General features: G+C 52.2%; 1 protein-coding gene across 1 annotated transcript; it reads right to left on the bottom strand.

The window, feature by feature from the left end:
- Positions 1 to 2546: 2546 nt before the first annotated feature.
- SLC22A8 (solute carrier family 22 member 8) lies at positions 2547 to 21558 on the bottom strand. The gene is made up of 10 exons (XM_040981865.1): positions 21226 to 21558; positions 8344 to 8447; positions 7652 to 7806; positions 7071 to 7239; positions 5187 to 5310; positions 4879 to 4994; positions 3790 to 4004; positions 3037 to 3145; positions 2736 to 2939; positions 2547 to 2646 (listed from the first exon to the last, which is right to left on the bottom strand). The coding sequence occupies exons 1-10, from the start codon at positions 21556 to 21558 to the stop codon at positions 2547 to 2549; spliced, it is 1629 nt and encodes a 542-aa protein (XP_040837799.1).
- Positions 21559 to 23528: the final 1970 nt, after the last annotated feature.

Here is a 23528-nt window from a genome sequence, read left to right as displayed (position 1 = left end):
CTTGCTGTGGTTGGACTGTGGCTCGTCCCTGACAGCCTCCCGTTGGGGAAGCTTGGTCCTCAGTGTGGCGATGTTGGGAGATGGCAGGGAGTGGGTGTTGTGGCATAAGAATTAAGCCACTGTTTGTGATGTCAGCATTCCATGCTAGAGTGCTTCTTTGAGTCCCACCTGCTCTGCTTCCCATCCACTTTTCTGCTAGCATGCCTGAGAAGGTGGTGGATGATAGCTCAAGTGCTTGGGCCCCTAGCACCCATGTGGGAGACCCAGGTGGGGTTTTGGACTCTCAGTTTCTACCTGGCCAAGACCTGGCTGTGGTAGGCATCTGGGGAGTGACCCAGCAGATGGAAGATATCTCTGTCTTTTCTTTCCATGATCTTCAATTTTGATAATTTTGCGTTTTGAATGAATGAATGAATGAATAATTCTAGAAAACCAGAGAAGTGGCAGAATGTTTAGGAGGCAGTGTCTAGAGGAAGGTGACTAGATCACTGGGTGCACTGCCCTCAGAAGGGATGATTGTCCTTCTTTTGGGACCCTGGGGAGCCCCTCAGAGTGGGGCAGTATAAAAAGAACAAGCCTGGCCACTGCATCTCTCTGGCTTCCTATCTGGCCCCATGATCTCCTCTGCATGCTCTTGCCAGTGTGCTGCCATTTGCTTTGAGCATCTCACCAGAGGCTAAGCCAATGGGACTCTTCTTGGATGCTTTGAGATCCATAAAGCTCCTTCCTCACTTACTACCCAGGCTCAGGATCCTTTGTTACAGAAACAGAAAATGGACTAGTCCACTCTGCTCAGGAGGGAACATGTGATAAACAAGATTGGGGTTGGTCACTCTCCATGGTGAAGGTCATGGATGGAACTTCAGCAAATTCTGGGGGTGCAGAAGGAAGGGGGAGGCAGGACAGGCAGAAGGACCATGGTGAGCTCATTTGCAAGAGGTCCCAAAGGAGCCTGAGAAGGAGCATCCAGCCTGTGGGAGGGGGTGGCAGGTGTGTGGCATTCCAGAACCAGGGAAGTAAGACTAGCCTGTCAAGTAAGCTAAGGGGTGAGAGGTCACCTAAGGATTCTGCACAGGGAGGCCATGAGTGTCCTTGGGGAACGCAGATTCAGGGAAGTCAGGGGTGGGAGCCAGAGTGTAGTTGTGGGGTGGGGCTATGTATGAGACTAGGAGGTGGAGGTGGGTGGGTAGATTGTTCCTTTATGAAGTTTGGCTTTGAAGAGGAGGAAGATGGTATGGCCCCTGGTAGGAGCTATGACCTCCAGGAAGATTCGTTTGCTTTTTGATTTTGTTAAGATGAAAAGAGCTTGGGAAATAGACAATGAGCAGGCATCCAAGGGGTTACTTGGTATAGAGCTGCGGTGGGTGGAACCTGGGCTACATGGCAGCAGACCCCCAACGGCACATTTGTGGGAGACAGAACTGCCTACCAGGCATGCAGCTAGGTTGTGGCTCAGAGTTTTGGGGTGAGTATGGGGAGGACATTGAGGGTTGGAGAAGCTCAGCTTCTGTCTATAGCCGCTCTGCGTTCATGCATGCTCACTTGGGCCCACACATGGTATTTCCAAACACAAGTCTGATGGACATGCACTTGTGTACACTCCCATCTGTGTGCTGTTTTCTGAACACTTTGCATAGCTCCTGTGTTGGGGTACTGAGCACCATCCTGGGAGTGTAAAGGGATGGAGATGCTTCTGGGTAGTGATTGAGTCAGGAGGGCTCTGACCTCAGGTTGGCTTGATGTTTTAACAGAGCTGGAAGGATCCAGCTCAGTCATTTGAGTCCTTCAGCAACCTGAAGACATAGCGGTCACCCCGCTGGCCATGCAAGAACATAGCAAGAACCTCGGCACACACAGAGCCTCCTTGGCACACACAGACACACACTTGTCTCTTCTGTCTTCTGGAATCATGAGCGATGACTTCCATTGCTTATAAACTATCCAGCATGCAGTATTGTGCTCTGGCAGTGCAGGTACCCCAGGACACAGGCACTTATCCACAGCAGCCCCTAATGTGTGTCCCCGTGTGCATGCATATGTATGTACATTCAAGGACAGGAAGGTGGGTGTGTATATGCATGCATCCCCTTTTCCACCCTGGCTCCTGAGCAACATGGCTTGAATTGTTTATTGCTCTTTATTAAAACCTCCCATGGATGAAAAGCATTGTGGGAAGAAGGGGCAATGGTCTCTTTTAGGACTGAACTGCCAGAGGCCATCTGGGGAAGGGGCCAACACACCAGGGAAGGTGGGCAGTGAGGAAGGGCTGGACAGGAGAAGGGCAGGGCTGGGCTGCAGGTGTGTGTGTGTGTGTGTGTGTGTGTGTGTGTGTGTGCAGGGGCACGTGTAAAGTGGCCTGTAGCCAAACCTTTGAACCAGTCATGGCTGCTCCAGGGACTCAGATGGTGATGGTGATGGAATCGCTTTCCCCACCTCTCAGGAGGCTTTGTCTTAGGAGTGTGGACCCTTCTCCCATCCCTCAGAGAGAGACCTGGTCCCAGCTGGGCTCAGTCTTTGGAGGGCAGGGAGAGGGGATCCTGTCGTCCTCAGCTGGGGTCCAGGCCAGGTCCTGAAGACTGCAGGGGGATCATCTGGGATGCCTTTTCTGCCTCTGGTTCTGGCTTTGGCTTCTTTGATGTCTGGTACCTAGGGACACAGAACTCAGGAAAAAAGCTCTGACGTTAGACCTTTCCCCAGGAAGATCGCCAGGCAGGATGCAGAGGCAGGGAACTGACCAGTTTTCCATGTCTTCCAGGGTCTCTGGCAAGGGCCGGTTGAGGGTCTCGGGCAAGAAGATGGCAGCACATCCTCCCAGGAGGGCGATGGATCCGTAGACAAGGTTGGGTATGAAGGGCTGGACCTCGCCCGTGATTTTCACCAGTGGGGCGATCATGCTTCCCACACGGGCCCACACGTTACTTATACCCATCCCTGTTTGCCTGGGAGGGTTCAGAACAGGGATTTGCAGGCTGAGTGTGGGGTGGGAGGATGGCACAGTCCCCCATTCTCAGTCCCCAGCCTCAAGCTGGTACTTACCGAACGACTGTGGGGAATAGTTCACTGGTGTAGAGGAAGAGGCAGCTGAAGGAGCCAGAGAGACATCCCTTCCCAAACACGGCCAGGACTGTCCTTATGATAGACATGTCTGCGGAGAGAAGCAGATGTGGACCTGGGATTTGGGAGCCCTTGAGGGTTTTCACTCTCCAAGTAGACCTTGTCTCACTTTGTGCTGTGCCTGCCAGGAAGCCCAGATGCAAACTCCAAGCTGAGAAACAGCTCCCCTGTTATTTCAAACGCTTTGTGTTCTTGTGTCTCACTATGTCTGTGTCTTCCCCTGGAACCAATTCCTGATTCCCATGTTATATACGTTATTGCCTTAAAATACCTCAAGTTCCTTTGGAAGGCTACAGGGGTGTTAAGAAACAACGTCTATGTGAGATCAAAGTGGCTTTTCCCAGGTCCTGGTAGAGTAGATTGTAGGTCTTTCTTGAGCCCTGGGCTCTGTTTTTTCCATCTGAGCTCATCCTCTGCATTGACGTCATCTGGGACACACCCGTTCCCTCAGCAGTGCCTCACATTGTCCAGACACCACCGAGCTGTGCTCAGCCCAAGTCAGATCTGGAGAGGAGCTTCGATATTATCTAGCCCAATTGAATTATTCTCTAGAAGAGAGACCTGGACCTTATTAGAGAGTGCAGGCCATAGTGTAAGAGGCAGCAGAATTGGACTCCCTGCCATTCTACTTTCCAACATTTTCCAGAGAATTCTGGGATAGCCCCAGCAACTCACCTGAGGGCACGAAGATAAGAGACATGATGGCTGCTCCTGCCAGGAGCAGGGCAGCAGCCTGAGTGATGTGACGGCCCAGGTAGCTTAAGGAGAGGATGGTGATGAACTTGGCTGGGATGTCAACCCCCCCAAAGATGATCTGGAGGATATAGATGTTGACTCCAAATTCTTCCACACCCATAGCTAAGCTGTAGTAGGCAAAACCAGTTGCAAACCTGAGGGGCAGAAGAGTGTGTTCAGATCCACAGCTGGGCTGAAGCTTCTTCCCCACTGGGTGTTGGGTCACCAGGATGATGAGCAGATATGCAACTGACTGATGGGGAGCCACTTTGATTGCACCTGGAATGTGCTGGGATGGCCTGTTCAGGTCTGACCTGAGTATGATCTAGGTGTGGTGGCAAAAGTGCCCCTAATAGACTCTGGATGGAGTCAGAACTTGGGGGAATCTCAGAGACCCAAAGAGGCGCAGGTGACTGCTCCTGGTTGGGTAGCAGTTGGACATCAGGATGAGGGAAAGCTGAGCTGGCCACATAGGTTAGATGCTCTTTTTTTTTCCTCTCCCAGAATTGTGGGATCTCTTTTGAAGGGTTCCTAGGAAAACTAGATCCCATTCACCTGGGCATGGCAGGGTGCAGAAGGGCATTAATGCCATATCACGGAAAGAGCTCTGAGGGAACTGTAGAGTCACATAGAAGAGAAAACTTGTGAGATGCCATTTCTATGTGCAAGTCTGGAGCCCAGAGGCTCAGCTCCCTCTGGGGGCTCCAGAGGGTAGGCAGGGACTGGGTGAGAGAGGCAGAGTGTGGAAAAATGGCCGTGGCATGGATGTGAAGGGTCTGGACTGAGCATTCTGTGGATGGGGCTGTGTCCATGTGACTCCGGAGGGAACAGGCCCTGAAGATAGCTCTTGGGTATGGCAGAGGGATTCAGCAGATTGCTAGGGTTGAGGGTTGGGCCGTGGTGGCTCAGGGGAGGGGTGGTCCCTTGATTTCTGTTGCAGATACTCTAGGCTTTGCCTGTAGGTGAACCTGCTGGAGGCCTTGTTTATCACCTCTGGCAAGGTGTGGGTGGGGAGGGGTGCTGGGTTACCAGGCCAGGGAAAGACAGAAGACCACGCGGCGAAGCATGGGTGTCCGGAACAGGTCAGCTGTGGTGTACTTGGCCTTGGCCAAGGAGATGTCCTTCTGCAGGCTGAGTTTGAGCTCCTTGGGGCAGAGGAGGGGGCATCATTACTGAGTAGCTGGAGGGTAGGAGGAAGAGATGGAGGCGCAGGCCAGTGTCTAGAGGAGCTTGCGTGGGGGCACCGAAGTGATGTCAGCTCTGAGCAGGGGGAACAGAAGCAAGGGACAGGCAGAGCATGGGGTCCTTCCCCGATTGCCACCCCTCTCAGCCCCTACCTCCAGGCTGAGCTTTTTTCCCTCCTCCTTCTTGCCGTTGAAGGTGGCCACGCGCTTGAGTACCTTCAGGGCTTTTGAGGACCTCCCATTCAGGACCATCCAACGAATGGACTCTGGTATCCACCTGGGGGCCAGAGTCAAGTCACAGTCCCCCTCCCCCACCTCCACCATTTCAAACGCCTGTTTGGAAGAACATCAACAGCCAGGGCCACGGGGTAGGAGGTCTAGAAACCCGAGCTGCCTTTACTTCAGATTGCATGGAATTTAAACTTGGCTCGACTTGGTTCAACTTTGCACCTGGGTTGCCTACAGCCAGCACAAATTCCAACATTCTCTTCCTCCCCTTCCAGAAGAAACTTTTCCCTGCTCCTCTCACCCTAGCCCAACCAGGCTGCTTGTTATCATTGGGTGTCTTCCTTAGCTGGGAGCCCCAGGCCTTTGGCCAAGGCAGTTGGGACCCATGGAGGGCATGGCATGCTTGAGGCTGGGCAGCTGGAGGGTCCTGCACATTTGCCCTCCTCTAGTTTCCTTGGGCAGCTTGCCCAGTCCCTCCGGCGAGGCAGGGGGTAGGGCTGCTTTGTTGGGGGCAGCTCAGGAATGGCGCTGGAGGCCAGGGTGAGTGCTGTGGCCTATAGAATAAACGTGAGAATCCTTTGATTCTTTATGTAAAGGGCCAGCCCTGCTAGGAGGTGGATCTTGGGATTGGGGAGATCCTGGCCACATTGTGAGGCTTTTGGGAGGCTATCTCATCGCAAGCTCTCCCTGAGGGCTATTGAGCCAGGAGAAATGGAGGAGGGAGAGGTGTGGAGAGAACAAAGTGGTTTTCCGAGAACTCTGGTCCAGGATGGAGCGACATCAGTGGTGGACTTGATTCAGTAAAGCCCTTGGGGAGAGTACAGTGGTTCCCTGGCAGTGTCCTGGACCCTGTGTGTCTACCCTCCTGGCCTGTTGTGTTTTCTGTGCCTGCCCTGTTAGTCCTGTGAGGCTGCTTCCACCAAGACCATCAGCGATATCTCTCCAGAGGAAGCCAAGCCTGTGACAAGGCCCACATTCCTCTAGGTGATGGGCAGTATCATCTCATTTTACCTGGAAAAATCTGGAGGTACAGAGTGTGCAGGACTTGTCCCAAACCACATAAGGAAGCGGAGTGGGCTGCTACCTGTGTTCTGGTGGCCTCCTGACTCTGATCGTGCCAGCTTTGTGCCCCTCCCAGGCTGTGGTAACGGCTTGGCTCTGACATTCTCACAGCCCCCTTGCCCATCACCCTCTCTAGGAACTTCTCTGTCCACGCTGAGGTCCCAGCCTGGTTCTGTAACCTTGAAACCTCAATTTCCTCGTCTACTCCCTTCACACAGAGATGCCATGAGGACCAGAGCTAGGTCTTGCACAGGTGTTTGATGAAAGGTTGCATCAGATATTGCTATTGCTCTTGAGCTCTCCAGCCTCACTGCCTTTGGAGACCCTTTTCCTGTCTAGTTCTGAAGTAATTCAGATTTGTCCCCAGAGCCATCTTTCCTGCACGGTCTTCTTCCGCTTCCCATCCCCACGTGTATGGGTGTGTTCTTCTGGGCTGTTATTTTGCCAACAGAGCCTTGGTGAGGTCTGCGGGCCCAAGACACCTTTTGTAGCTTCCCACCTCCCTGGCATTCAGTGATCAGCATAGCCTGGCCCCATCCCATTCATGGCAGTGTATTTTATGTCTCCAGTTATAGGCAGCTGCTCCTTCCTGAAGCCTTGGCCTAGTGTCATCCACCCTTCCCACCTCCCCTGCCCCGGGCTTGTGAGATAGTGTCCAGGGACAGAGTTAGCCTGCCTGTTTAGGCATGGGCTCACTCTGGCCCTGGTTGGTCCAAGGAGGGAGGTGAAGAGGAGAGGGCTACCTACCAGGTCATCACGCAGAAGATGAAGTAGGGAACAGCTGCGGTTAATTGCAGCCAGCGCCACTGGGGGATGGCATAAGCCAGGCCAGGCAGGACGAACTGGCCGGTGGTGTAGCAGTACCCTATGACTGTCGACGTGATGGCTCGCATCTTGGTGGGTACCCACTCCACATCTGTGGGGGAGATCCAAGGCAGTGGAACACTAGCTCCTTTCACCTGCTGGCTGCTGACCTGATTTGGATGCTAAGGGGCGCGTTTTACAGATGCTGTTGTGGAGGCTCAAGGAGGCAGCACCCCCACCAGGGCTGGACTCTCCTGCTCCCACATTCTTGACCCCTGCCTTATTCCCACCCCCTTGATGTCCTAATCTGTAAAATGAGTATAACAGTATCATGTGCATAGCTTGTGAGCTCAAGGGCTAGGGTAAGCCCTCCGAGGTGACAGCTGCTCATAGTGCGCTGCTGTTGTAGCTCAGGAGGCCTCTGAGGGCCCTGGAGGGATGTGCATTGGCAAGGCCACATCTCCCCTATTGGACGTCTGTGCTCATGGTCCTCCAACCCTGCCCTCCCTCCCCTCGGGGCTTACTCAAGATGACGGTGCTCAGGGAAATGCCTGAGACGCTGCAGCCACAGAGGAAGCGAAAGACCATGTAGATGGGGAGGGTGGGGCTGAAGGCTGCGCCAGAGCCACAGGCCGCCAGCAGTAGGTAGGAGCCCGTCAGGATGGGTTTACGGCCAAACCTATAGCCCAAGGAAGGAGGGGGTTTGTTGTTGTTGGTGGCACAGGTTAGCCCCCATGCACCTGCCAAGATGCGTGACTCTGCAGGATTCAGGGCAAAGGGCTTGGGCCCTCTCCTGCCCTCTAGTTGAGGACCAGGTAGGGCAAATTACTCTTTCCCCTGACAGAGCCTTGCTGGTAATTGCTAGTTTTTGACAAGTTTGCAGTTAGAGGGCTGAGTTAATGAGTGATTTCCACCCCCAACCCTCTGATGAGCTGACTGGGCAGAGGTCAAGGACCACTCATCTCTGAGCAGTCCATCTGCCCTGCCTCCATTGCTACATGGTCATTATGCTATGTAGAAACCTGGAGGCTTTCCCCGTGGGTCCAGGGAGACCCAAAGACTCAAGTTGTAAGGGCTTTGAGATGATGAAAGGCTGTGGTCTGAGGCTGCATCACAAGTACCGCTCTCCCATTTTCCCCAGCTCTGCCTAGTAGGGGTGCCTGAGTGGACAGCACGGAGAGGAGTCATTTCCAAGGAGTATGCCCCAGCATCTCACCTGTCCGACAGGTCTCCTAGCACGAGCCCTCCGATCAGTATTCCCGCCATGTAGATCGACTGGGCCATCTCCTTCAGTTTGTTGGAGCTGCACACCAAGTTCCACTGCACAAGAGCAAGGGTGGGCCCGTCTGGCTCAGTGCAAACAAGTGCTCTCAATAGTGCTCAACCCGTGACCTCACAGATACCCCTTCTTTCCGAATCCTCCCTGGGCTTCCCTGAGCCTGATGCCTGCTTTCAGCAGACCAGGAACTCTTTAGGCCTGTCCAACATCCCTCAGATATGCCTTGGAATGGTTTGCCCAGTCTGTTCAGCCACTCCTGTATATCTGCACTCCCCTCAGTCTCCTCTGCCCCAAGCTGTGTCCTCTGGCTTGCTGCTGACCTCCTATTGCACCCAAGACCAGTCCCTCTGCCTGCAACTTGATCTTATCTTTGTCCCCTACAGGGACATCGCTCTCTGAAGGTCACCTCCCTGCTCTCCATTATCTGCTGTCTCGCTTTTTCGCACTCTCCTGCTTCTTGCCCACCAGTGTTGGTTCAGATCTTTCTTCTGTGGTGATGTTAGAGGCCCTGGAATAGGGGAGATGATCCTGGGTGGAGTGTGTGTATGTGTGTGTGTGTGTGTGTTTTTTTTTTTTGTCATCAGGTGGGATCTTACCAGCAAGAGAGTCTCCAGGTGCCTGTGACTACTGGAGGAAGAAAGGCAATGTTGCTGGCCATGAAAATGGAGAAAGGGGATATGGGAACCCTAGAAGCTGGAAAAGGCTGTGAAGCAGATCCCACCCCATGCCCCTGCCTCCCTTGGAGCCTTGCTTTTAGCTATGTGAGATCTACGCTGCTCCCACACCCCCTCTGCTCCATAGGCTTTTGGTCAATGATCTGTGCAGTTGGGGAAAAATTGTCTTGGTCTCAAAACTCTTGCCTTTGCACATTCACTCTGCTTCCCTGTACTTGGGACTGTCTTCTGTTCACTTCTCACTCTCCTGCCACTGTCCCGCTGAGCTCTCCAAAGCCATGAACATCTTCCTTTACAGACAGAACGGATCTGCTGATCCTGGCTGGGCATTGCTGCCTTCTCCCTCTCTGGGCGCTCCTCCAGCTGTCCCCTGACTCTTTCCCTCCGGGGGCTCCCATATCCCAGCAAGCCTTTGCAACTTGCTCCAGGCTCTCTCGGGAGCCTCCCTTGCTGCTGGCTTTGTCCTGGCAATGCCTTCTCTGCCCACGGCCTCAGTTGCTAGTCTATGCTGAACATTTCGAAGGTCCCCGCTTCAGTTGCTAGGCTGTCCTGGCTTCCAGACCAGCAGATTCTGCTGCCCCCTAGAAAACTCCACATGGATGATCTCACACACATGTCTGAGGCTCCACAGTGTTTATCACTCAGTCCTCGGCAGGTCCCAATCTTGGCGACTGGCAGCTTTCTTTAAATTTTTTTTTTTTTAATTGAAAAAGGGACTGGTGTGGTAGTTCAGTTGGCTAATTCTCTGCCTGTAAGTGCCAGCACCCCATATGAGTGCCAGTTTGTGTCCTGGCTGCTCTGCTTCTCATTCAGCTCCCTGGGAAAGCAGAGGAGGATGGCCCAAAGTTTCGGGACCCTGCACTTGCATGGGACACCCAGAAGACACTCCTGGCTCCTGGCTTTGGATCTGCTCAGTTCTGGCCATTGTGACCATTTGGGGAATAAACCAGCAGATGAAAGATCTTTCTGTCTTTCCTGTCTCTATGAATTTGTCTTTCCAACTTAAAAAAAAATCTTAAAAAAAAAAGTTACACGCTATCTTCAGTTGACAAATAATCATGTTACATTCAGGGAGGACAGGGTTTTGATAGATGTTTACAGATTGGTTAGATTAAGTTAGTGACCGTATCCATCTCTTCCACAAAATTCTTTGGTGCTGAGACATTTGAAAATCTCTTAGATTCTTGAATGTTTCCAGTACAAAGAGAGGCTACGTGCCTGGGTGCCAGATTTACTTACTACCCTGATCTAACTCATACAATGTGTACAAGCACACGTGCGTAATTACTGTACATCCACTTAAACAAATGCTAAAAATTGTGCAAAGGGCTAGACCGATGCTTGCAATGTTGGTGTCTTATATTAGAGCCCAGGTTTGAGTCCTGGCAGCTCTGCTCCAATCCAGCTCCTTGCTAATGTGCTTGGGAAAGCAGCAGAGGGTGGTTCAAGTCCTTAGGCCCTTGTCACCCATGTGGGAGACCTAACTGAAGTTCTTGGCTTCTAGCTTCACTGCATCAGTCCTGGCTATCATAGGGGAGTGAACCAGCAGATGGAAGGTCTTTCTGTCACCCTGCCTTTTAGACAAATAAATCTTAAAAAAAGTTCATTCTCTTAGATTTTGGGAATACACATTATCACTGCCTCCAGCCTGGTATGTGACCTGTCTCCAAGATCCTCCTCCTGTCCCAGTGAAACTCTGGTCCTTTAACTGGCACCCTGCTCCCTGGGCCACCGCAGTGCCTCTGGCAAGCCTCATTCTCTTCCCTACTTGCAGGAACTTGACTGTTGTTTTGATTCGACATGTGAGCGAGTTCCTGCTGGTGACTCTGTCCTGACTCTCCTTTCCCTGTTCCATGCCCTAATCATGTTATTTTCAAGTTTCTGACTTTACAACATGTTGTGAATCTGGACTTTACTCTTTCCACTGCTGTAGCCTTGGTGTTGGCCTTGTCATCTTGCGCGTGCCTGGAGTTTGTCAGGTTCCAAGCACTTTCCTGAGTCAGCTGTCTTCATTCCTAACTCCTTTACTTCTCATACTTGTCACTTGAGTGCCACTATCACCCCCCTTTACAGATGAGGAACCTGGGGCCAGAGACACTGCAAGCGCTATGTGCTGGGTCTTCCAGACTTCAGCCTCATACTCTCCTGTCTGTTTTTTGTCTGATGATCTAAGTAGTTTTCTGAACATCTCTCCAATCATTTCCGCCCTGCCTAAAGCATTCACTGGCTTCCTCTTGTTGTTCGAGCACAGATAAAGTTCAGTTAACAAGAATTTACAAGGCCTTCCATGCTCTGCCCCTGGCCTACCTGTCTGTTCTAATCTCCTACTAATCCCCAACACACAGCCTTTGTGCCAGCCATCCTGAATTACTTGTGTAATGAAGTGGAGAATTTGATTCATTAGAAGTGCCTCCTAAGAATGTTGTGGACGTAAAACAGTGTGGGGGAAGAGCCTCATCCCTTTTCCTTGGCTAGAAGGGAGAGAGGATGGAGTGGATAAGGATCCTGATGCCTCAATCGTCCCTTCTGTCTGGGAAGGGAGCTGTGTGATGTGTGTGTGTGCGGTGAGGTAGGGAGAAAAAGAGAAGGAAAAGCATGAAGGAGAAAGTAGAGGTAAGAGAGAAGCGCTCCATATTGTGGGAAGAGCTAAGGGAAAGACCTGCCATTCACCTACACTCATTTGTCCCTTCTTGCACATTTCCCAGGTTGTTTTATAACGGAACGCGTTCCTGATGGTAGAATGTGGGTGGAAGAGATACAGGCTCTATCTAACCCACTTGCTAAAGTGGAAATCCCTGACCTGGATTTGCATGCTCTTCCTTTCCAGTTGGCGGGAAAGGCTCACAGCTGGCACAGCTCTGGAAGCAGAATGTTGAAGATGGCAGGGCTGCAGTCAGACTGGGTCCCGGAATGACCCGACGGAGCAGTTTCACTCAGCAGCTTACAATACTGTTATATGAAAAGGAGCACTATTACAGGGAAAAGAGAAGTAGTTTGCATCTTTCAAGCCATGAGTCATTGTTAGTAGTTTGTGTTATAGCTATCTAGCCTATTCTGAAACTTCCCACCAGAAGCTGCAAATGGAAATTGCAGATTGTGATGTCAGTCTCCATGGTGTTAATGATCTCTGGTTTTTCACGAAAGGGTCAATGCTGGACTAGCTTGGACTAATTGAAGGCTGTTGCCTGCTTCATTCTCTGAGACCAGATCTGCTAGCTCTTGGTTTCTCCTGTGATCATGTAGACTTTAGAATGACTGGCACAAACCAGATTCTGCCAGGAAAAAAAAAAGTGCTGTTTTGAGAATGAACTTTGAGCTGTGTTTAGAACATCCTGGGATCCTTACAATGACTTACCAGGCTCTGTAGGACCCGCTGCCTTGTTTAATGCTGCATCTCTCTGTTCTGGTCATCTATGGCTCACTCTCACAGTCCCCTCTCTAGCTGAACGGATTATCTCACTGTCATAAGCAGCTCAGGCTTACTGCTACTTCAGAGTCTTGAAGTATATCAGTCCCTTTGTCTGGAGTGTTCTTCCCCCATCTACCTACTTGATTCTTTCACTTTCTTAAGATCTATGCTCAGATGTTCTTTTCTTTTAAGATTTATTTTTATCCATTTGAAAGGCAGAGAGAGAGAGAGAGAGAGAGAGAGAGAGAGAGAGAGAGAGAGAGAAATCTTCCACCTACAGCTTCACTTCCCAAATGACTGTAATTCCAGTGCTGGGCCAGGAATTGTCAATGCTAAAGCCAGAATCCAGCAGCTTTATCTGGGTTTCCTGCATGAGTGTAGGGCCCAAGCACCTGGATCCTCTGTGAACCCCCTGGGTGCATCAGCAGGGAGCTGGATTGGAAGTGGAGCAGCTGGGATTCAAACCAATGTCCACATGGGATGCCAGTGCCATAGGTGGCAGCCAAACCTGCAGTATCACAATACTGGGCCAGTTGTTACCTTCTCAATAATATTGTCCTGGGCCACTATTTTAAATGACAGCCTTAGGGCTGGCACTGTGGTACCATGGTTTAGGTTATTGCCTGTGATGCAGCTATCCCATGAGAGCATCAGTTTGAGTTCTAGTTGCTCTGCCTCCGATCCAGCTACCTGCCATTGCACCTGAGAAAGCAGCTGAAGATGACCCAAGTAGCTGGGCCCTGCCATTCATGTGGTAGATCCAGATGAAGCTTATGACTTCTGGCTTCGACCTGGCCCCAATCCTGGCTGTTGTGGTTATTTGAGGGATTAAACCGGCAGATGGAGGGTTTCTTTCTCCCTCTGTCTCTCCTTCCCTCTGGCTGTAATTCTGTCTTTCGAGTAAATAAACAAATCTTTAAGAAAAACGACTGCTTCTAGTGGTCCATACTCCTCTATTTTATTTCTTACAACATATTCGCCATCAGACATACTTTATATTTTTTCCATTTTATGTTTATTGTGTGTTTTTCCCCAAAGAATGTCAACTCAATGAAGGTAAGGCTTTTAGCTTCTTTTGTTCACTACTGTGGTTTCCTTTGCTTAGATCAGTGACTGACACAAATAGATACTTATGGGACTGAGTGAGCGAACTCCCCACCACAAGAACAGAGAGAGAGAGCCTTAGAAGTTAGAGATAAAGGGCCAGTGTGGTGGCACACAGTAGGTGGTGCTGGCATTCCATATCAGGCACTAGTTCTGGGTCCTGGCTGTTTTGCTCATGATCCAGCTCCATGCTAATACACCTGGGAAAGCAATAGATGATGGCCCAAGTCCTTAGACCCTTGCCATCCGTGTGGGAGACCCAAGTGGAGTTCTGGACAACTGGCTTCAGCCTGCTCTAACCTTGGGTATTGCAGCCATTTAGGGAGTGATCTAGAGGATGGAAGATCTTTTCTCTGCCGCTCCCTCTCTGTCACTCTGCCTTTTAAATAAACAAATAATAAATCTTTAAAAAAATAAAGGTTTGTCAGTGTCCAAAGGAGATGTCATAGGGTCCCACTGTTGTGTGGGAAGCTGCCTCACCTTCTCAGCATATGTCAAGATGAGCAGTCTCTAGATGATTATATGACCAGATGTCAGTGGGAAAGAGAGAAGTGTTCTTCCTTCAAAATCAGACTGGAAAAAATGTCTATGGAAAAATGTCAACAGGACAAAACCCATTCCCTAGCAGTTCTCTGAAGCTTCTTAGAAGGAGGAATGGTTTGGAGTTAAATATTTAAAGATATGAGCCCTCACTTGTAGTCACAGTGGCTCCAAGAGAGTTTATGGTTAATAAAGCTCACCAGAACTAAGCTTAGAAAAGTGATTGTGGATGTCTGGCAGGTCAGTACAGCCCTGTGGGGCTTCGATATGTGATGTGCAGCCTTTAAGGTTGAATTGTGACCTTGCAATCAATGCTGAAATCCTAACCCTTCATCATCCAGCATGTGAGCTCGTTTGAGGACAGGTTGTTGGCAGATGCAATTAGCTAAGTAAAGGTAGAAACATACTGGAGTGGTGTGGGCTCTCCGTTTGCCATGACTGGTGTCCTTCTAAGAAGGCAAGAGAGAGACACACACTTGGAAAGGACACCATGTTACAGAGAAGGCAGGCAGAAGCTAGGGTGATGCAGCCATCAGTCAAAATATGCCAAAGATTGCCAGTAGCTCTTGGAAGCTGGAAGAGGCAAAGAGGGATTTTTCTGTAGGGTCTTAGGAGAAAGCAAAACAGCAATGCTTTACTTTGGACTTGTGGCTCACAGATGTGTGAGACAGTAAAAAACTCAACGTGAATCCACTGCAGGATTCGACTGAGGAGTCTGCTGGTTTGAAGTAGATGATGGTGGGGGGCGGGGGTTGAGAAGAGAAGAGCACCGTAGTTTGCTTCTTACTTGCACTATCACCTGCTGCCTTGAGGGGTGTGCCTTACAAAAGGGGGAATTGAGAACAGAGCCAAGACTGGAATCCAGGCACTCAGATGTGGGAAGCTGGAGCCACAAGCTGAGGCGTAACTATTGTGCCAAATGCCCACTCCCACAAGGCTCAATGGTTACACAAAGCATCTGGAGTGTGACTTGCGTTTCTGTTGACTGTGGCTCCATGCATTGGTTAGGCTATGCGGAGCCCTTGGACTTGAAAGGGTTATGCTAGTGATTCAGTACGAGTTTCTAAGGCTTTTGCACTGACTGTGGTCTCTATATTCTAGTAATGTTGTCAGTCCTTCCAAACTCACATCAAATTCATCTTCTAGAAACTTGTTCTGTGGATGGCAGGCACAGACCAGGTGTGTAGTGAGCACCTTTCTGAAGTGAATGCACAGCTGGGAAGCACACAGGATTCCCTAATTGGGGAAGAATCCCTCATTTCTCCTTCCACCCCCAGCATCCTGTTCTTGGCTTCACAAGGTGCACACTGCACAGAGTTCTAGCTGCTTATTTACCTGTTTTTTTAAATCTCCTGAATTCTGTAACCTCACTGAGGACAGAGATGGTCTCATTTGATGCTTTATCCCTGGCAGTTAGCAAAGTAGTTGGTGCTTATTAAATGCTAATGTTTACTCAATGAATAATTACTGAGTAAACAGGGAAGGGTTTATTATAATTATTTTACTGACGGGCAGACAGAGAAAGGCAACTTGCTGGGTTGGGAGAGCTAGTTTCCCCAGCTTCCTGGCATGACCTTGACTGATTGTACCCATCCACTTATAGCAGCTTGGCCTTGACATTTCTCCCAATATTCTAGAACACTGTTGTTGGCTTTTCTTGTCACTGAACCCCCAAGGGAGCTGGGTTCAGGAAGGGGAGGACAGGAGACTTACTGCTATGTCTTCCTGCATGGGCTGATGCATCAAGAAGGTGGCAGGGAAGAAGCAGTAGGAATATTACCCATGTGCATGGGACAGCTTTGCCAGAAATGTAATCAGCTGGGTAGGAGGTTCTAATGATCTTTCTATCACAGCCCAGCAGCCCAAGCCCAGAGGGTAACTGACTTGGATGATCATGTCAAGGTAGAGATTCAATTCTCAGGTCTTTAGATCTCCTGTTGGTGCCCTTGGCCGTGATCATAACTCCCTGCTGTCCCGTGGTGTGCTGTGCTGTGGGCTGTGCCGGGCTGGTTGCTCTGAGCCACTGTGTGACAGTGTGGGTCAGGATGGGATGGGATTGTGGTTGAAGAGACAGACAAGGTCGGAGCCATTTGGCCTGATCTGTTAACCAAGGCTAAAAGGTGAGGATAGGCCTAGCAGCTGGAGCAGCAGAAGAGAGACCAGGAGGGTGTCTCAGAGAGTAAGGCAGGTGGTGGGTCACAGGAGATTGGGGAAAACCCTCTTGCCCAAGGCTGTGTTCAATAGGTAGTGGCCTGTTGTGTGAGGGGGAGCTGCTTCTGTCAGGGAACCATACCCACAGTCCCTGTCCTTAAGAGCCAGTACAAGGAAAATGCTGTCCTTCGTGTGGAGGCCATTGGGGTGCAGGCCAGCCTTGTCCAAGTGCATCCTTGGAATGCAAGGCCAAGGAGGAAAGGCGAGGTACCTTGGAGAGAGTCAAAGGGATGTGAGTACAGCTCTGCCATGTAGGAGCCTGGGCAATGGCATAACCTCAGTGTGACTCAGGCTCCTTGTCTGTGTCTCCCAAGGTTGTGAATGATGCCAAGAAGCAAAAGAACCCATCACTACCCTCAGCATCACTGCATGTGCTGTTCCACTGTTATTGTCCCATGTCAGCAGATGACTTCTGTTCACAGGGATGTGTGATACAGAAGAGTCAGGATCCTGGCCCCCAACCTTATCCCTAACTCCAAAGGCCTGACTCACCACCCCACCTGGGGAAGTGTGTTCTCTGGATCTGAGCTCCGTGCATTCCTTGTAAAGAGGGAAAGGCAGTGCCTGATCAATGGTGTCCTGGGAGAGGAATGTAGTTCTGGGGGCTTTGTATATAGATGGTGCCTACTGAGTAGGGGCTGTCCCAGAGGCCCCTCCCCACCCCCATGGCCATGGACAGGTTTTTTTCCAGGTCAGGGCTGTCAGTGGGAGTCAGGCTGGCTGGAAAGGGGCTCGTGGGTCTTCAATTAGGGGTCAGATTGACAGCCAGAGAGAGGTGCAACGAGGGGTTTTCCAGGTCAGGGTGGATCAGGACTGTGAGGCAGGAGAGGGGCTGGAGGTGGACAAGGCCCAGGAGCTGGAAAGCAAAGGAAGGTCAGAGGGGCATGGGCTCAAGGCTACTTCTCCAGGAGCTTCCTGGGGGCCTCCAGGGGCTCCTGTGGGAGGGGCATGGGCCCTCTGTGGCTCAGGAGATGGTATTGGGAGACTCCAGGCCCTAAGAAGAGCTTCAAGGGTCTTAGGAGGATGCTCACAGGGCTTAGAGGCAGGTGGGGTGGGGCTGTAGGCCACGCTCAACACCAGGGACTTGGCAGCCAGCTTTGGTTCTCCCACGCTTCCCAGGCATGACAGAAAGGCCTTTGTTTCCTTCTGTCCGAGTAAAGCTCCTTCTGAAAATTCCCCCCTTGCTGCTGCTGCACTGGGAGAGGAATTTGTAGTTACTCTAGCCAGGGGAGCTTAGGGGGTCACAGGCAGGAGGGAGTCTGCCTCCACTCCAGCTTCTCACTGAGCCGCTGGCTCAGCCCTCTGCTTGCCATCCTGTTCTGCACACATGAAGGTGAAGGCAGGAGAGGAGGGGTTGTGGAAGGAGGCAAAGTCTGGGAAGCCAGGTGGACGGGGAGAGGGATGCTGAGAGAAACAAAGTCCACTTTGCTGGGGACATGTCCACCGCCAGGAGTAGCTCATGCTGGCCAGCACTGTCCTGTAGGCACCAGCTGCTCAGCACTGTCCTCACGTGATGGCTGCTGACCCTCATGCTTGCTTGCGGGTGAGGAAACCGGGACTTTGTGGCCAGTAAATGGCAGAGTCCAGATGTGAGCTCTGGCTGACCGAGGGTCACGATCTCACCCTGTGGTTCTGGGGCATGGTTCTTCACCATGACTAAGCAGGTTGCCTGACCCTGGCTTATTCACTGCCAAGTACCTGTACCCCTTCCCTGTTGCCAGCACATCTAGTCCCTGGGCACCATACTGGAGACCTACCCTTCCAGTTGCTGCTCTGACTCCACCACCCCTGCCAAGCAGGTGACCCCTGGACCGGCCATTGCTGAACCACTACCACTACCAGCAGCTGGCTTGGTGTAGCTACTAAGGTGCCTGTGGCTGGTGGGGGCCCCTCCTTCAAGAGTTCTCAAGAAGGGTGCTGCGCCTAACCCAGTTCCTGCTGAGATGGTGTTGGGATTGCTGGCTGGCCTGGATGTAAGCTGAGAGTTGACTAGGTATAAGTCCTGCCAGCTTTGGCTTGGCAAGGTTCTTGAAAGCTCTCCTGGTGGATGTGCTGGACAGGAAGCTACTTCTTACCCAGCAGTCGGCAGTGCCCGCATCCCTCTGTGTGGGGGGCAGGGAAGCTTGTCATTCCCTCTAGACTCTGAGGGGGCATGCCCTTCATTCAGTGTTGACTCTGTCCCTACCCCTGTGATGACAGTGCCGGGCTCAGAGGAGTGACAGCAAGAGCAAAAGGTGGACCTGTGGACAGGGCAATCAATATAGTCCACTTGACACACACCTTGGGCCACCAAGCATCCACAGTCCATCTCACCAATGGTGCTTCAGCGGCTGTGCTGTCCTAAGGAGCATGAGCTCTACTGCCCAACTTCCTGGGTTCAACTCCCCTTGTCACCTTTTATGAAATGGGGTGGGGGCATTGCACCTTGGACCTGTACCTCCATTTCCTCACCTGTGCTAAGCTCAGAAAGCTATTGAGAGATCAGTGAGTTCACATGCACAGAGTGCTTGGGCAGTTAAGTGCTAGTGATGAAGATGTTGACTCAATTGTACCCACTGGCTCTTGGCTTCTTTGACTGGGTTCTCTGTTTCTGGAGGACATGGAGGGTCCTTTTATACTTTTCTTTGTCTTCCCAGGGACCAGATGCATAGCAAATCACCTTGAATGGGCACACTTACAGCTTCCTCCCTGCCCCTCAGCCCCCCAACAGCCTCCAGTGACTGCTACAGATGCTGACTCTAGCTGGTGCCCCTCCTTTCTATCTGTTATCTCTGTCCTGGATATCCCTTGCAAGTTGCTCTTCAAAAGCCACTACGTACCCTACCTGGAGCGATGACCCTGTTTAACAACTACAGTCAGTGGTTCCTACTGCCCTCTAGAAAGACGCCAAGCCAACACCTCCTACTAACCATTCCTACCCCCAAGTCTCCATACCCTACTGCTCACCCCTGGCACTTGCACTTCTGTTTCTTTCATGTTTCCAACTTCACACTTGACCCCTTCTGCCTGGGGTGTCCTTGTCCACTTGTGGTTTCTGCCTAACTCTTACTTTTCCTTCACACATGTGCAGATACTGCTGATGCCAGTAAATCTTGCTGGACTCCCTCACCCCCTTTGCAGGCAGGCCATGTACCCCTCCTGGGGACTCCTAGGGACACTGAATTCACCAAGTGCAAATTCATTTATTCATTCATTCCACAGGATTTTATCCTGCAGGGCACTCTTCTGTGTGATGCCCATGATTTGTCTATGCATCCTTCCCTCTGAAGATCACCCAGCCCATCTCACTGCCCAGGACTCCTTGGGGGAAGGGAGCGGTGGTGGTCTTTGTTCCCCTAGAGTCGAGCACTATCGTCAGTATTGTGTGTTCAATGACAATGACGTGTGTCATATTTGATACCTTTCAGGCATTAATATGCTGGGGAGGAGATGTGAGCAGATGGGGGGAGGGGTCATCTGTGAGACCCCTCCCTGTGTGGGGGGGTGGTTAGGAGTGCAGCTCTGGGGCCATGAGCCTGCTTTCTGATCCTGAGTCTGCCACTTGTTAGCCCATGTGATCTTGAGCAAGTCACTTAAAAGTGCTTCCAGTTTCCCTATCTGAAAAACTAGATTAGAATGCCAAATGTCTGTGGGCGCTGCCAGGAGGGTTAGAAGTGCTAATATCTGTGAGCACTTAGAGTGGTGCCTGGCACTCTGTAAGTGCCTCCAGCAGAAAGGCACATTTATCGCTCCAGCAAAGAGCTGTCCCACAGAATTCTGGATTCACATCCTGTCCCTGCCAAGACCCTGCCATGTGTAACCCTGGGGAGCAGTGAGGGATTGGGCTGGGAATAGCGGATGGTGACACGCCCTCTGAAAGACTCCATCTCCTGGGATCCGCAGAGCCCTCAGCTTCGTGCAGGGAGGTGAGGTGTGGATCCTGTCCTCAAGGACAGGAGTGGAGTGGAAATGTGACCATAGGTCCCTACTGCTTGATCGGATGTCCCCACTGTCACACAACCTGTCTTGAGTCATGTAGCTCCCTGCTTTTTGGAGCCCCATTCAGCAAGTCTATGTGTACAAAACTCCAAACTGGGACCTGTACCTCCATTGCTGGGCAGGTCAAGTGCTGCCCAGCAAGGGCCAGTCCCCATCCTTTTCTGTCTGTTTTGTCTGCCAGTCTAATTGAACTCTGATTCACAGAGAGGGCAGGTGTAAGAGACAGTGAATACCAAAGGGACGGATGGATGGGAGGTGGACTACCAAGTGGTTGGGGTGGGGGGATGAGCCGTGTTCTCTCTCTGCTAAGGAGTGTCCCAATCGTGCACTCTACCGAGTCCTTCTCCACATGCCCTCCCAAATAGTAGGGCCTTTACGCAAAGTGGAATTTTCCTCCTCTCTCTCCTTGGCTGGTTAACCCTTGCCCGTGACATTCATATCTCAGCTCTTGGGACACCCCCTCCTGTGCCCTCGCTCTCCTGCCCCCGCCCTGCCCCACAGTCCCAAGGCAGTTCACAGTCAGAGGTCACAGCACAAAGTACTTTGCAATGTGACCCTTCTTTTCGTGGTGTTTTCCTGATTTGGTGCTCCCTTCCCCGCCTCCGCACCTCATGCTGTGAACACCCCTGGGCACGGGAAAGTACACAGTAAGCTCCTGGTTGTATCCTCTGTGCCTGTCAGTCATAGAACAGGTCCTCAACAGCCGGCAACTGAAGCAGCGGGTGGCAGCTGAGTGTGGAGAAAGCAAATCTCCTGGCTCTCCTGCATCTGTACTTGCACCTGTACCCAGACCCATCTGCACCTGGCCAGAGCCCTGTCCTCAGGTCCTAGAGCACACCCCAGCCTCTCCTCCTGGCCCTGAGTGGTGCAGGACACACGGAGGGAATAGGATGCCAGGCCTACCTCTGTCACAATGGTGTCCCTGGTGCTGTTGTAGATCCAGCCGTCCAGGCACGGCTCGGTGGCCCACTGGGTGTCGTTGGGCAGGCTGGTGTTGGGTGGATGCACAAACCGGAGGCACTTCTCAGGTTGTCCATTCTGGTCTAGGGGGAGTACCCAGGGCCCCGCAGAGGCATTGGGGGGTGGGCGACAGTAGTGGCTGGGCGTGGTGGCTGTGAAGATCTGCAGCAGGTTGTGGTTGGCCATACCCAGGATGGGGAAGCCCAGCAAGGCCACAAGCAGATACTGGTATGGGCCCATGCTGCCCACGCGGTCCAGGATATCGGAGAAGGTCATGGTACCAGGCAGGATGAAGCAGAGCTGTAGGGAAGACATCGACCAGGGAGAGATGTGTGGACTGTGGGCTGATGTCTAGGTTCTAACCCCCTGCACCAGGCTGTGTGCATGAACTCCCACATGCGGGGCAGTTAATGTGTATGTGTGTGTGTGAAGATACAGGGGCCCAAGTGGGTGTCTGTTGAGGCTGGAGCCTGAGGGTAGAGGTGTACACACATGTGGGTGGCAGTGTGTGTGTTTTGCCGGGTTGGTTACACATTCTACATGCATGAAGCAATGTGGACACACAGCAGGGACCGAAGGGTCCAGTCCTGAATGTTGGCCGCATAGGATGGAAAGCAGAGGAGCCAGTGGGGGAAATACCTGATTGCTCTAGGCAGACAGGTTGCCTTCTGGGCTAAGCGTCCCTCAGTCCAAACCTCCTAGCTTTTGACTGTCCCTGGGACTGGGCCAACCTTGCTGGGGTAATGAAAAGGACCTTTGCAGATCCTGTAGCACTCTGGGGGCTTGGTCACAGTGAGGAAGCAGGCCCGGCCTTCAGGGGTTCCCGGGTGCCTGGGCTTGGGGCCCTCCATCCCTCCTCACCTGGTGGTTGGGGTAGGCTCTGGCGGGGGCTGTTGGTCGGTGGAGCCTCGGCCCTGCTCTGTCCCAGGGTCCGGCAGCTGCTGGAGTTGGACAGCTCAGCTCCTACAGACTGTGTTTGTGCCTCCCCCAGGGGGGCTTATATAAGGCATAAGCTGTTTCCCGGGCTAATGTTTGACTTTCTTTGGAGGATTAACATCGCCGGCAGGGAGGGGTGCTGTAGACCCACTGAGCCCAACTCTCTTCAAAGGCCTGCCTCAGCGAAGGCAGGGTGGGTGGGGTGGGGGCAGTGTTGCTGAGCCTAGCTGAGCTGCTGGGTGGAGGGGGTGGTCTGGCCAAAGCTTGTGGTCCTCCAGGGTCCCTCTGAGCTGATGGGTAGGGGACTTGGCACTGAGGACAGCCAATGGGATAGGTGCCATGGCCCAGGAGCAGTCCCCTCCCCACTGGGCTACCTTTGCCTGCCAGGGTGTAAGGGCACATCTCGGCAGCAAATGTCATCTGTACTTGTCCCCTAAGCTCTTGGGGTGGCCAGGGCCTACCTTGTCGGAGCCCCTCCTTTCCCAACCACCTCCTTGCTGGTCAGCTGCGTCCCCCTGGGGATCAATTACAGTACCTGCTGTTGGCTTTACTCTCTGAATAGGATTTTAATTATATAATAGTGTGTATTTCCTGCCTAAAATGTAGGTAACACAGTCAAGCCTCAAATCGCAAATCGAAAGCACACATGGGATCATCCTGAGAGGTCATGCTGGGATGGGCTCTCAGCCCTGTCCTGGGTAGGGACTTCAGTCCCAGATCCAGTGTAACAGTGGAACCTTGGGGGAAGCCCTGCTACATCATGTCCTGCTTTAGGGAACTGAGAGATGCAGTTTGCTCAGCGTGTCCCAGCCAGGCAGGCGTGTCCCAGTTGTGGCCCTGAGCCCGTGTCCGTCCAGGGCCAACATCTTCTACTTAGAAAGTCTGTGGGCCACTGTGCTTGGGTGACCCTCCCTTAGCCTGGATCCGCCATCATCCCTACTCCTACCTTCACCACCCTGGGAGCCATCTCATCTGCTGTGGGGCTCCCACTCCATTCTCCCTCTGGCATCTCTTCCCCACCAAGGCAGCCTCCAGTGCCCAGTGCTCCAGTGACCCCTGCAGCTGCTTCTGCTTTGCTCCCTGCAGGGCAGGGCCAGCTGGTTGACCAGGGCCCAGCCCCTCCTCTCCGCTGCCCACCTGGGCCCCTGCTGCCATTATTGATGTTCTCCGAGCAGCCCGAGGCAGGCTGAGATCCGGAGTCATCAAAGGCAGATTAAATTATGCTCCATGGCAGCCAAGGGGTTGTTTTAGGAAGGTTTTCGACTGTGAGGCTTGTAGAGAGCTGGGCTGCTGCCCCAAGGCCCCCCTGT

The sequence above is a fragment of the Ochotona curzoniae genome, unplaced genomic scaffold (assembly GCF_017591425.1).
Source record: "Ochotona curzoniae isolate NIBS_2020 unplaced genomic scaffold, NIBS_Ocur_1.0 contig_3527, whole genome shotgun sequence".
Classification (NCBI taxonomy): domain Eukaryota; kingdom Metazoa; phylum Chordata; class Mammalia; order Lagomorpha; family Ochotonidae; genus Ochotona; species Ochotona curzoniae.
This window is presented reverse-complemented; position numbering and strand designations above follow the sequence as displayed.

What these genes read in the sequence shown, in the direction of transcription:
- SLC22A8 (XM_040981865.1), bottom strand. Translation starts at nt 21,558, where the DNA reads ATGACCTTCTCCGATATCCTGGACCGCGTGGGCAGCATGGGCCCATAC. An exon ending in ATCTTCTGCGTGATGACCTG is followed by an intron (nt 5,311 to 7,070) that starts GTAGGTAGCCCT and finishes TCTGGCCCCCAG; the next exon opens with GTGGATACCAGAGTCCATTC. An exon ending in GAAAAAAGCTCAGCCTGGAG is followed by an intron (nt 4,995 to 5,186) that starts GTAGGGGCTGAG and finishes CTCTGCCCCAAG; the next exon opens with GAGCTCAAACTCAGCCTGCA.